At 40.0% G+C, this 13,120-nt stretch overlaps 1 protein-coding gene across 5 annotated transcripts in view; it reads left to right on the top strand.

Annotated features, from left to right (window-relative positions):
• Positions 1-13,120, top strand: part of USP24 (ubiquitin specific peptidase 24) — a 61,450-nt gene that overhangs the window by 33,251 nt on the left and 15,079 nt on the right. For all 5 annotated transcript variants that reach the window (XR_007778049.1, XR_007778050.1, XM_050977293.1 and 2 more), the window contains 19 exons: positions 242-397; positions 2,713-2,810; positions 3,536-3,631; positions 3,838-4,066; positions 4,929-5,088; positions 5,363-5,518; positions 6,062-6,132; positions 6,858-7,018; positions 7,420-7,481; positions 7,832-8,023; positions 8,268-8,385; positions 9,696-9,840; positions 10,549-10,668; positions 10,897-11,022; positions 11,230-11,328; positions 11,540-11,622; positions 11,816-11,957; positions 12,296-12,415; positions 12,799-13,019. Coding sequence is in view for 3 of the 5 variants with exons in the window: in XM_050977293.1 (XP_050833250.1) it covers positions 242-397; positions 2,713-2,810; positions 3,536-3,631; positions 3,838-4,066; positions 4,929-5,088; positions 5,363-5,518; positions 6,062-6,132; positions 6,858-7,018; positions 7,420-7,481; positions 7,832-8,023; positions 8,268-8,385; positions 9,696-9,840; positions 10,549-10,668; positions 10,897-11,022; positions 11,230-11,328; positions 11,540-11,622; positions 11,816-11,957; positions 12,296-12,415; positions 12,799-13,019 (2,555 nt within the window). In the remaining 2 variants the exon portion in view is untranslated. The remainder of the gene's footprint in view (positions 1-241; positions 398-2,712; positions 2,811-3,535; positions 3,632-3,837; positions 4,067-4,928; positions 5,089-5,362; positions 5,519-6,061; positions 6,133-6,857; positions 7,019-7,419; positions 7,482-7,831; positions 8,024-8,267; positions 8,386-9,695; positions 9,841-10,548; positions 10,669-10,896; positions 11,023-11,229; positions 11,329-11,539; positions 11,623-11,815; positions 11,958-12,295; positions 12,416-12,798; positions 13,020-13,120) is intronic.

A 13,120-nucleotide genomic window follows, 5' to 3' on the forward strand; every position in this document is an offset into this window, starting at 1 on the left:
CGGTCAGCTACACAAAGAGGATTTTACTACCAGGTTCCTTAAATTCCCTGTCAGATTATTGTACTCAGAGGGTTTGAAACTACAGCAAAATAATGTTCATGTTAAGTCAGTGTTTATTATTGACTTACTTCCAAGCAGCCAGAAGTGGGAGGGTTATTACAGAGGTTGTAGGAAATGGATTCCCAATTACAGCAAAACAGAGGGGTCTCAAAATATTTCTTCTGTGGCTTTTTCCTCCTAGAAAACACTGCTTTCAGAATCCAGTTCTCAGTCCTCAAAATCCCCATCCTTGTCTTCAAAACACCAACATCAGCCCAGTGCCAGTTCAATACTAGAAAGTCTTTTCAGATCTTTTGCTCCAGGCATGTCCACCTTCAGAGTGCTCTACAATTTAGAGGTAAGAAGACAAATTTGCTTCTTCCTGTGTTTCTGAGCAGTAAGAGTTAAGTATTTCTAGGTGTTTTGAGCAGGAGTTCACTGTGATGGGGTATTATGAAAAATGCAAATATTGTGACACAGTCTGCTTTTATACATGTGGTAAATTTTACACAGAATGAAAGGGACAGAAAGTTCCCTTTCAGAGACTTCACTGAGAAACCAGGCCCTTCTTTGTGTGATTTACAAGGTGGAAGAAGTGGAGAGAAGCAAGAAAACATCAAATTCTTATTGTTTAGATAAAATTCTTGCTTGAATCTCTAGATCTCTGAATATGCAATTTTTAGGGTGTACATATATAAAAAATATATATTAAAAAAGTTGGCCCTTAAAAATTAAGGGGAGCTATTATAAGTTGGATTGGTTTTGCTTGATTAAATTTGTCAGAAACTTCTGTGCTGTGTAAGTCTCCCATTTTATGGCTAAGGAGCAGTGTTTTTACAAAGCATTCAGCTGGGAAGAATTTTCACTATCCAAACACACAGGGCTTTTGGCAAGAGGCCTCTGGCCTGTTTTGGCTGCACAGGTAGAGTGGAATACATAGAAATCTTTTACCCCTAAGCATTCTCCTACATTCTTTAGCCAAAATCCTGGGTAGGTCCCTGTAAAGATTCTTTCCTAGAGTTCAGAGAATCGATTTTGAGAATTGCAGGAGTTCAGCTGATGTTGCTGGTAGGACACAGCAACCTGCACACTAAAAGCTGGACAGTGTTTAGTTCTACTTGCAGGTCCCACTGTTTATAAGAACCCATGACAAATGTGATTTGAACAACTTGAGGTTGGAGGACCAATTGCCAGCTGCTTCCAGAACATAAGACAAAATTATTCTGTTTCCTTCATGGTGTGTGCCAAGATTACTGTAGGAATCTTCTTGTGGTTGCTTCCCTTTAGGTTTCCACAGTCTAATATTAGCTCTTCATCTTCCTACACTGTCATCACACTCCTGCCTTAGGATTCCCCCTTTTCTGTACTGGAGTGAAAGATACTTGATTATGTCTTTGGAATATGTTGACAAGTTCTACAACTCAAAGCAAATGGTTTAGGGTGCCTTGTTGAGCTGACAGGTTATATAGCAGTAGGATGGGACAGTTATCTGCTGCTTCTGGGCCAGAGAAAATAATAAAAGCAAGTAATAAATTCCTTGCTTTTCTGGCAAGGGATGAGAAGTAATAAATTGGATTAGATGTGGAGATTTTATGAGTGGACTTGTTCCTCGATGCCAGTCAAGCCAATTGGAAGATGGTTTTTCTCAGGAAAAGGAATATGTGCTTTTTTATCCCCTCAGCTGGTGATCTGGTGAAAATATGGGAACCAGTCTGAACTGCATTCTGAAAAAAATGTGCACAGGAAATTTGCAGAACATATGAAAGAGATGAAAATTGAATGTTGCAGATGTCCAGGGTGTGATAAGATTTCATGCCTGGAACTCTGTAAAACATTCTTCTGATCTGTGAACCTGGAAGAGATGTACTTTGTTAGCAGCATGGTTGGCTGTACATGCCAAGGAGACTTTTCAAAAAAATTAATAATATCTGTGGGGTTTTCTGGGATTTTGGGAGGGCCCAGGGTTTGTTTGGTTGATGGTTTTGGGGTTTCTGTGGGGGGTTTTTTGGTGGCTTGGTTTGTTTAGGTGTTGGGGTTTTTTTAATGTGAAGTGAAACAGATTATGAACAAAAATGAGAGCTGACCCACAGAGACCACAGACTTCCTTCTGGCCATGTTTCTGAGTGTATTTGCACTCTGAAATTTAGTGCTGATTTAAAACAGGAGGGATGATAGAGTAGTGATGGTCATAAGGCCTCTAGAATTACCTGAGCCATGTTTTACAAAGAAACACCAGAATAATAATGGTGTATTCTGAAATATAATATACAATTATATTTCAGAAGGTGTGAATCAGTAAGTAAGCAATCTTTAGGGTATTTTATGGGGTACTGTAAACTGAAAATCCAGAACCAAGAAGAATTTGGGCTCCTAAGAAGCACCAAGTGAAGCAGAAGATGACATTCCATGTACTTCATCTGTTCCCTTAACATGTAAACTGCAGTGAGAATAGAATGCTCTGATTCAGAAGAAACATCTGTAGTTGCCGTGGTTGTCCTAAATATTTGAGATTTATTGAATATATGAGATTTCTCTTACTGACTGCAGTTTTGTGTCTTATTAATTGCTTCATTTGTAGTGGATTTTTTTTTCTGTTACACTTTCAAACTTTACAGGTAAAGAACACTAAGAGCGGTGGTAGTTTACATCTGCTTATTTATTTGTTTATTGTAGGTGCTGAGCTCCAAGCTGATGCCAACTGCAGATGATGAAATGGCAAGAAACTGTGCCAAGTCTTTCTGTGAAAACTTCCTCAGAGCAGGAGGTTTGAGGTTAGATTTCAAAACCTTGACTCAATTTGTAACACTTCATTTAGTTAGCAGTTGTGTGTGGTTTCCTATTTCCACACTGTAGCACACTAATACACCTGTCAGCTTCTTTTTCAGAGAAAAAAATCCGCCCAAGGCTGTTTTATCACTGTCCAGCAGCTGTCATATTTAACAGAGTACATGTTGTTAAATCTCAAAATCAAGTTAGGCACAAATAAGCTTGTGAAATGTAGCTTGTACTAAAGTAGTTGATACTTGGATGGTTTGTGACATTTAAGTGTTTCAATTCAAATTTACAAGTGTGTACATTGCTCTCTTCTGTGTAGACACCAGTGGACATTTTAAGCAGTCAAAGTATAGGTCATTCAGTGGGAACCAAATTAAATTTGTAATGAGTCTTGAAAATTCAGGCTCTTCAGATAAGAGTTGAGGCACAGTGTGAGTGCTTTGGAAGCCCTGATATTACTGATTTTGTGAGATTTATTAAGTATACTTTGCCCTTAGTAATTCTATCCTTGACACTCCTCTGCCCAAGAGATCTTGAAGCATTTTCCAACAGGAACAGAAAGCTTCCATCTGTAGATAGAAAAGGAGAAAATGAGGATGTTGGCCTCCAAAGAAGTCAGTTTGAACTGGGACTCAGCTGAGTGGATAGGAGGAAGGAAAGATAGACACAAATTAATTGAAACATTTCCAAATGGAGTCTGTCTTATTGATTTGTTTTAAAGTTTGGTGGTGAATGTGATGCAGAGAGATTCCATCCCATCAGAGGTGGACTATGAAACAAGACAAGGAGTCTATTCCATCTGCCTGCAGCTTGCAAGGTATGTAATTGCTTCTCATTAGAGAAAGTGCTGCTTTCTTGGCTTTTAGCATGCAGCTTTTAATATTTAGGATTATTGGCACGTTGAGTTCTGTTCCATTCACTCTGTGAGCATTCAAATAGAAGCCTGATGTTTTTATTCTGTGCCTGCAGGTTCTTGCTGCTTGGGCAGACAATGCCCATGATGTTTTTACTCTGTGCCTGCAGGTTCTTGCTGGTTGGGCAGACAATGCCCACTCTGCTGGATGAGGATTTCATCAAGGATGGGGTGGAAGCTCTGTCCTCGCGGCCCTTCCGCAACGTGAGCCGGCAGGCGAGCAGGCAGATGTCCATCTGTGGCACTCCTGAGAAGTCCTCCTACCGCCAGCTCTCCGTGTCTGACAGATCCTCCATCAGGGTAGAAGAAATCATCCCAGCTGCTAGAGTTGCCATACAAGTAAGGAAGTGTTGGATGGTTCTGATGTAGCAGTGTCATCTCCAATGACAGCTGTATAACACTGAGATTTTGAATCAGTCTTTTATGGAGGTTTTTGCCCTGGCTCCATTTAAAAGCCCCTGAAAATCTTGACCATCAGTGTCTCTTCCAGTCTTGATCTGAATTTAAACATATGCTCATAAATTTTTTTGGCAGTACAAAAGGGAAGCAGTACCCCAAAATTGCTTACAAGAAATAGATGTGCACAGAAATCTTACTTGTGATTTATCTTCAGTCACACTTAACTCTTAAGATCTTACTCTTGTTAATTTTCTGTGAATTGAAAGGAGAAGGTTCCTGCTTCAACTTGTGGCTTTATAATCCATGGTGCTTTGAATTAGAAAGAATTGGACAAGCTTTTCCAAATAGCTCATTAAAAATTAAATTTGCTTGATGATATTGTGGAGAAAAAGGAAAAAAAAATATTTTCAGTACCTTAAAAAAATGGCTGTTTGAAAACCCATTGAGTCCAGTTGAAAGAAACTTCATAGTTAATGTGACAAGTATGCTGTGTTAGGTTATTGGGCAGTGCTTCCCAAATGGATTGAACTATAGAAATCAGCATGCCTGCCTCCAGATTGGTGGCAAGGGTATCTATCCTCGTGGGGAATTAAAAAATTAATTACTTCTCTTAAGATAGCAATACCAATCTCTCATTGGGAACAAAGAGACTTTTGAATTCTTGAACCTGGATAGAGAAGAAAGCAGAAAGCAAATGTAAATGTCAATTTGACACAATCTAGGAGATACATTCCTCTCATCCCTGTGATTAACAAGGATTGTTGAATATCACAGAAGTGACTGCTGTTTCTTGTTCCTCCAGACCATGGAGGTGAACGATTTCACCTCCACAGTGGCTTGTTTCATGCGCCTCTCGTGGGCTGCTGCTGCAGGACGCCTGGACCTCGTGGGGAGTAGTCAGCCCATCAAAGAGAGCAACACTCTCTTCCCTGCTGGGATTAGAAACAGACTTAGCAGCTCAGGTGGGTTAACTGTGTCCCTGAACCAGTCTAAAAGCATTGAGTTTAATTGTAACTGAGCACTTTGAAGCTGAATTCATTGGATGTTCATCCTCTTGGGACTCCTGCAGCTTGCGACATTATACAACTAAATTACAAAAAATCTGAGCGAATTTATGGACATTCATCAGGCATTCAGAGAAGTGTTTAAATTGCAGAGAACTGACCAAAAATCTGAAAACATCTGGGTAAAACTTAATGAGTTATAGCACTTGTTCTTTTTTTTTTTTCCATGCAGGAAGTAACTGCAGTTCAGGAAGTGAAGGGGAGCCCACGGCGCTGCACGCTGGGATCTGTGTGAGGCAGCAGTCTGTATCCACCAAAGATGCTCTCATTGCTGGGGAAGCCTTGTCTCTCTTAGTAACCTGCCTTCAGCTACGTAGTCAGCAGCTAGGTATGGAAAAAAATTGGATTATTCACTATTTGGAGTATAAGCCAGGTGGGAGGAGGCTTTTGGATACGGTCAAGTAAAACAAAAATAATGAGAAACTTGTAGCTTTGTTAGCTGAGATAGCTCAAGCTGAAAACATAACATTTCATTAAAAATTACAGGGATTTTTATTCCAGGACTGAAATAAGGCATGTAGTGCTATGCTTTGATAAAATGTTCTGGGAAAGCTGACTTACTGGCAGAATATAAATATTTGCACTGCTTTTGAAGTCTGTAATTCTGTAAGTGCTGCTGTTTGCATAGCTCCTGTTTAGTACTTGAGTCTTTGTGTACAGGAAGTGTAAACACTGGTGGTGCAGGAAGGCAAGGAAAATGCTGTTATATCATGGTGGCAGCCTCTGGTGAGGGAAGGAGATCAGGAAATAGCCTTTACTGCTTTTCAGTATTGATGTCCTCTGGGTCCTGTGGTATTTTAATGCAAGACTGTAACTGACTTATTTTAAAATACTATTTTTAATAAGATAGCCTGGTACTCTTCTGTTCCAGGATCTTTTTACAATTTGCCTTGTGTTGCTGATTTCATCATTGATATTCTGCTTGGATCACCAAGTGCTGAGGTGAGAGTCTTCCTCTAAATGCTCCTTCTGAAATGTGTATGATTTGATAATTTCATATAGTCTGAACACAAAATTGTTTATTGCCAGTATTCCCACAGATTAGTGTTTGAATAAATAATCTTTGTATAATTGTTAGTAATTCCAGTGTCTGCTGGTGGGTTGATAGAAAATGCTGTAGTATTATTACATTTTCTAGGCTTGTTTCATCCATGACATGCACAGGACTGTGCTGTGATTAGTCTAAAGAAAATAGTCTCATTTTGGTGACACAAATTCTGTAAAACTAGTACTTTAGGGAAGGTTTCAAGTGACTTTGATTTGGGTAAAATTTGATGGATACTTCTGAAATTTTGAAAATTTATTCCAAGTGCCGGAACCCTCCTAAAATTCATTCTTTTTGGTTTAAGATTATCTTGGGTATTCTAAAATCTATTTACTTATATGCTTACTTCATTTCATCATGTGTCATCTATTTATTTTGTATGAAGTCATTGCATCTCACCCCTTTATCTGTATTTACAATTTGTGTTTATCAGAGGTTTTCACTCAGGGATGAACAGGGTTTGTTACATTCCTAGAAACCCTAGCTGGTGGGTGCAGAGCTCATAGCCTGCTTTGCACCATTGCAATATCCTGTTGGATTTCTAACATAACAGGAGGGTGGGGGATTTTTGCACCCCTTGAGTAACTGCTGGTGTTTGACAATGACAATGACCCTGTCACAGATTCGTCGCGTTGCCTGTGACCAGCTGTACACCCTTAGCCAGACAGACACATCAGCTCACCCAGATGTACAAAAGCCAAACCAGTTCCTCCTGAGCGTTGTTCTTGGGGCCCAGCTGCCTCTTTGGTCCCCAACCAGCATCATGAGAGGAATCAACCAGAGGTAAGTCACATGTGTGTTTATGGAGCAAATCTGACACATTTTGAAATGAGCAGCACTGTGGAAGCTCTAGGAGAAAGGGATTAACACTTGGCAAGTGTTGGAAGTATGCATCCTGCAATTTCTAGAGGAGTAACTGAGAATTAAAGCATGTTGTTGTTTTATTGTCACTGATAACTAACTAGAATTGCCATGAGGTGGGGAAAGAAATGAGGATTCAATATGATTGCTGGCATTCAGAAGTAGCTGTTGGGAAGGAATTTTTTTTTAAGCTGCAGCATGCAAAAGCACACCTAGATGCTGCTTTGGGTTAGATGGACAGAGCACACAGAATTTAAAGACAACTGGTTAGAGAAAAGTTCATGATTTTAAGTATACTTTTCTTCTATTTATATCTGTTTCAGACTTTTGTCCCAGTGTACAGAATATTTTGACCTGAGATGTCAATTACTGGATGACCTGACATGTAAGTATGTGCAGACACCTGATTCCTCCATTCTGATGGCAGCTTCCAAGCTATAGAAAAGATGTAGAATTGCCTGCAGAAGGGGGTTACTACACCTTGAGCTCAGAGGGACCTGCCAGTGTGCTGACTGTCCTGTGCTAGTGCCTGGCATGGTCTGTTCTTGGCATTGAGTAGCTGCAGGGCAGCTCATTCCTTCTGGAAAGTGAACTGAGCTCCCTGGTGAAAGGTTTACTTGATACACATGGGGGCAAAACTAGACCATTACCAAACTGTTTGAAATTCATTGTATTTATATTCTACATTTCCAAAGCTGCTATTTTTTATTGTGTTCCTTTTCTTTTTCCTTGCAGCATCAGAAATGGAGCAGCTGAAGATAAGCCCAGCTGCCATGTTAGAAGATGAGATCACTTGGCTGGACAATTTTGAGCCCAACCGCACGGCGGAGTGTGAGACCAGCGAGGCTGACAACATCCTGTTAGCAGGACACTTGAGGCTCATCAAGACTCTCCTTTCACTCTGTGGGGCAGAGAAGGAAATGGTTGGTGAGTATTCCTCTTCAAGTTGACTAGACTGGTGGGAATTCTGCATTAACACATGACTAGACAGTCATGTGAAGGCATCAGTAGAAGTGATACAGAGCTATAAGGACTGGTCTTAGCAGTACCTTTAATATTTGATAAAACTTTTGTTGTTCTGGTGCTATGAAGTGGTTTTGTTGTTATGAAACACGTTTTTGACATTTGCAGTGATAATGTAAGCATTTAACAGTAGACTGCTGTGTTTCAGGTTCATCTTTGATTAAGCCATTGTTGGATGATTTCCTGTTCCGAGCATCCAGGATTATTCTGAACAGCCATTCCCCAGCAGGCAGTGCTGCAATCAGTCAGCAAGACTTCCATCCAAAGTAAAAACTCTTTTTTTTTTTTTTTTTTTTATGTTGAGTTTTGTCTTCCATGTCATGAATGCAAATGTCAGTATTAAATCCTGCAGATAGTAGGATTTAATGCCAGTGGTGGAGCATTTCTCCAGTTTTCTACACTTCCTACATAAATGCCCAAATAGCATTTTGTACATTTTTATGTGATCCAATATCCTTGCATTTCTGTACTTCAAAGTCTGTGCTTTGTTAGATCAATTATGAACTTCAGGCACAACTGAGTGCTGATTTCATGAGTCCAAAGAATATTCCTTTAGCTTGTTACTGCTTGGGAAGTTGGCTAAGTTGAGCATGAGCCCGAAATTAACTTCCCATGCTCCTTGTAAAAGAGAATCTCAAAAGTTCCACTACTTCCTTTTTCCCTTCTCCCTACCTATTTTGTAAAACAGGTAACACCAAGCAAGTCTCCTTGCACCTGAGAAAACTGATATAGCCCAGAGGAGATCAACTGGAGAAGAAAAAGTGGCTTTGTCCTCCCTGTCACAGCTGTTATGGCCATACAGTATCTGAAGGGGTGGGTGTAAATTAGCTCATGTGGATTTCTGAGCTAATGCAGCTGGATTGTTTGTGTTGCACAGAGTAGTTGGTGTTAGATCAGGCATATCCTCACTGCCTTTCCACAAACCCAAAAGAAGGTTCCAGTGGAGCATTTAACAACCCCTGAAATGAATAGGATTTGATCCACCTTAGTGTTTAGATCCAGTTTGCTCCATTGCAGTTCATCCTAAGCATGCTCTTTTCTTTGCTTAAAGTAAATAAAACCTTTGGCCTTCTGAAGAAAGAGCTGCTGTGCTGAATGACTACTGAAAAGAGCTGAGTTGGGAGGGTTTTGGGTCTGGCTCCTCTGTTGTAGCAAGGATGTTGTCTGGTCTAGCTCTTCCCAAGTTTCCTTCCCTGTACAAAAGCCATTTTATCTCTATCAGTGTTAAATGATGGAGAGTATCTGTCTGTTTGTCTTCAGACATGCAACCAATCCTGTCTTCTTTTAGAGCATCTGCTTTTCCTTCTACTGAATGTTAGCAAGTGTATCCATGTCAGTAAAGGAGGCTTGTTGAAAGGAGGATTCCTCTTGCCACTCTTCTCATTGGATTCTTCTCCATTCTCCTACCCCAAGAAAGAAAAATAACCCAGTGCTCTGAAGTCCCTTAGCAATGTTTAGTCACTCAAAGTGTTCTTTAGAACATTAATTGTTGCCTGTTCTGAGTAATACAGCTTTCTGGAATTGGAAATAATTGAGTCATCTAGCCATTAGATCTCAGCTGTGGTTTTCTTTGCAGGTGCAGCACAGCAGACAGCAGATTAGCTGCTTATGAGGTGCTGGTAATGCTGGCTGATAGCTCACCTTCCAATCTCCAGCTTATTACAAAGGAGCTGCTTTCAATGCACCACCAGTGTGACCCTGCACTCACCAAGGAGTTTGATGTAAGCAAGAAGCTTTTTTTAATTTGTGTATGCATGGTTTGGAGTGCTGGGCATGGTTTACTTTGTTGCTTCATTCATGAGATTTCCATGGTCTTCAGTTTGAAATGCCACAATGCAGCTAAGGGGAAATGCAGATAGATTTGATCTTCCTCAGAAGCAGATACTCCAGTGTGTCTTTGTTATTATCTGAGTAAGAAAGAATTTCCTAAATATCACAAATTTTATTTGTTATTACATTTTAGGCCATTTTCAACAGTGTTGTGCAATGTGTTAAATATTTAAATGACCCCATACAGTGATCTTGCAGTTTTTCAGAATTTATATTCCTGGTTCTCCATCAAACTGTTCTTAACAGCTCACATACAAGGGGGAGTGGTTTTAAACTGAAAGAGGGTCATTTTAGGTTTCAAATCAGGAGGAAACTCTTCCCTGTGAGGGTGGGAAGGCCCTGGCACAGGTAGCCCAGAGAAGCTGTGGCTGCCCCATCCCTGGAAGTGTCCAAGGCCAGGCTGGATGGGGTTTTGAGCAACCTGGGCTAGTGAAAGGTGTCCCTGCCATGGCAGGGGTGGAGCTGGATTAAGGTCCCTTCCAACTCAAACCATTCTGTGATTCTACAATACAAAGGTGATTATAAAAGCTATAGAATGTTGTTGGAGTCTCATATTTTTTCATAAGTTTTTGGGACAAAAAACGTATTTGTCGTTCTAGTACCTTCCACCAGTGGACAGTCGCTCCATTTCTGGATTTGTGGGACTGAAGAATGGGGGTGCTACTTGTTACATGAATGCTGTTTTCCAGCAGCTGTACATGCAGCCTGGTCTCCCAGAGGTAATTAGTTCAGCATCCAATAAAATCCTCTTTTTGGAATTACTTTCACTTGAACTACTTTATCTTAGAACCATTTGTACATAAATTGTAAAATGAAAAGTCAACTGTGTGTGTATAAATATGCACAATAAATACATAAATTTTAAGTTGTGGTGCTGTGGGCCATGACAGCTTATAGTAATGATTTTTCCAAAAACCAATTTAATAAGGTTATTTGTTTCCTTCCAGGCCTTGCTTTCCATTGATGATGATACTGACAATCCTGATGACAATGTGTTCTATCAAGTTCAATCTCTTTTTGGTCATTTGATGGAAAGCAAACTACAGTATTATGTACCTGAGAACTTCTGGAAGGTATTGTATCTTTTTGTTTGGAATCTGTATCTTTTCTACTTAAAAAGTAATCATTTCTTCAGCCTTTTTCAATTGCAGAATTTATAAAGTAAGCTCAAATATAAAAAAAGAAACAAAACCTGTTATAATATATTTATATGCTTAGATATATATATAGATATATATATGTAACAACCACCTATTAACATATATTTATATTTTATACAGATTTTCAAGATGTGGAATAAGGAACTTTATGTTAGAGAGCAACAAGATGCTTATGAGTTCTTCACCAGTCTTATAGATCAAATGGATGAGTACCTCAAGGTAAAAACAGCAGCAATTTCTTTTCTGGTTCATATGCATATCCTTGGTACCTTTTTTCTCTTTTTGCTTTGATCTTTAGAAAAGAAGGCAGAGAGCCATTTGGCTTATTTTATAATCTGCACAGTATTCAGGAGTTTAAAATTCCTACTGATTTCTTGGTCTTCCACCCTGCAATATATCTAACTGATGTCTAACTTTACATCTCCAACAGAAAATAGGAAGAGACCAAATATTTAAGAATACTTTTCAAGGAATCTTCTCTGATCAGAAGATCTGCAAGGACTGCCCTCACAGGTAATGACACATTCAGTGCACCAGTTAGCAAGTTATGTGGTCCCAGAACTATGAAAATATGGAAAGTAGCTCAATGCCCCTGTGAGCATCACAGCTTTGATAGCTGTGGGGCAAATGCAAAATTCTTTCCTAAACATCTGTCTTGTTCCTGCCAGTTGGGTAAATCCTAATCTGTTTTTGTTCTTGAATTTAGGTATGAGCGTGAGGAAGCCTTCATGGCTCTCAACCTTGGTGTGACTTCATGTCAAAGCCTGGAAATATCACTGGATCAGTTTGTCAGAGGAGAGGTTCTGGAAGGAAGCAATGCATACTACTGTGAAAAGTGCAAAGAAAAGGTATTGATTCTTAATTTTTGTGAAAGAAGATTCATGTGCAGTTTGATGTTTTCTAAGCATTACATGGTCATGGAAACCATGCTTAGATGCTGCTCATTCTTGCTGCATTGAAGACAAAAGGTTCAATGCCTCTAAAATTTTAAAGTAAACTAAAAGTTTAGAGGGATGGAAGGATGGTGAAGTTTTGTGTAATGTATTGAGATGTATCCCAGTATGGATACATATCCCTATGGACACCTATGACTTCCCATGGCTGGATTGTCACTGTGAATCTCCAGAAGGATGCTGCAGATGCTCTGGGGTGTCAGATAGAGGTGATATTCTTCTTTCTTTTCAAGAGAACTACAGTGAAGCGCACCTGCATTAAGGTCTTACCCAGCCTGCTGGTGATTCACCTGATGAGATTTGGCTTTGACTGGGAGAGTGGCCGTTCTATTAAATACGATGAACAAATAAGGGTAAGAAAACTTTGCTTTATGGTGCCTTCCCCAGCACTTTGTGTAGTGGACTCTCATTCTTCCTATGATTTTTCCTTCTTTTCTCCACGTTTTGATGCAGGGATTTTGAGTATGTGGTGCACTTACAACATGGTAGTGCTACAGAAAATAAGTGTTTTTCCTTGTTTGCAACATTCTTGGGGTCTTTTCAGAAAGCAAGGCAAAAAAACCTCCTCAAAGAGAGTTCATTGTTTAACATCTGTGTAACAAGCATAAGAAGTTGAAGTTCCATATTTTCCTTTGGTGTTCCCAGTGTGGGAAGTATTGATACCATTCTCATAAAATTACACAAAGCATGTACACACTGCAATGTCTTGATTAATCCAAAGTATCTCTTCAAACAGTTTCCCTGGATGCTGAACATGGAACCTTACACTGTGTCAGGGATGGCTCGTCAGGACTCATCCTCAGAAGTTGGGGAAAATGGCAGAAGCACAGACCAGGGAGGAGGAGGCTCCCCAAGGAAGAAGGTTGCCCCTACAGAAAACTACGAGCTCGTTGGTGTGATTGTCCACAGTGGCCAGGCTCATGCAGGGCACTACTACTCCTTCATCAAGGACAGGAGGTAACGGGCAAGAAGGTTCGTGGGGGAGGTTTGAGAGCTCTCTAAAGGCTTCTTGTTCTGGGAAGGTGCATGGAGCCATCCAGAGCTCTTCTGGAACCACT

The sequence above is a fragment of the Serinus canaria genome, chromosome 8 (genome assembly GCF_022539315.1).
Source record: "Serinus canaria isolate serCan28SL12 chromosome 8, serCan2020, whole genome shotgun sequence".
In the NCBI taxonomy this organism is placed as follows: Eukaryota; Metazoa; Chordata; class Aves; order Passeriformes; family Fringillidae; genus Serinus; species Serinus canaria.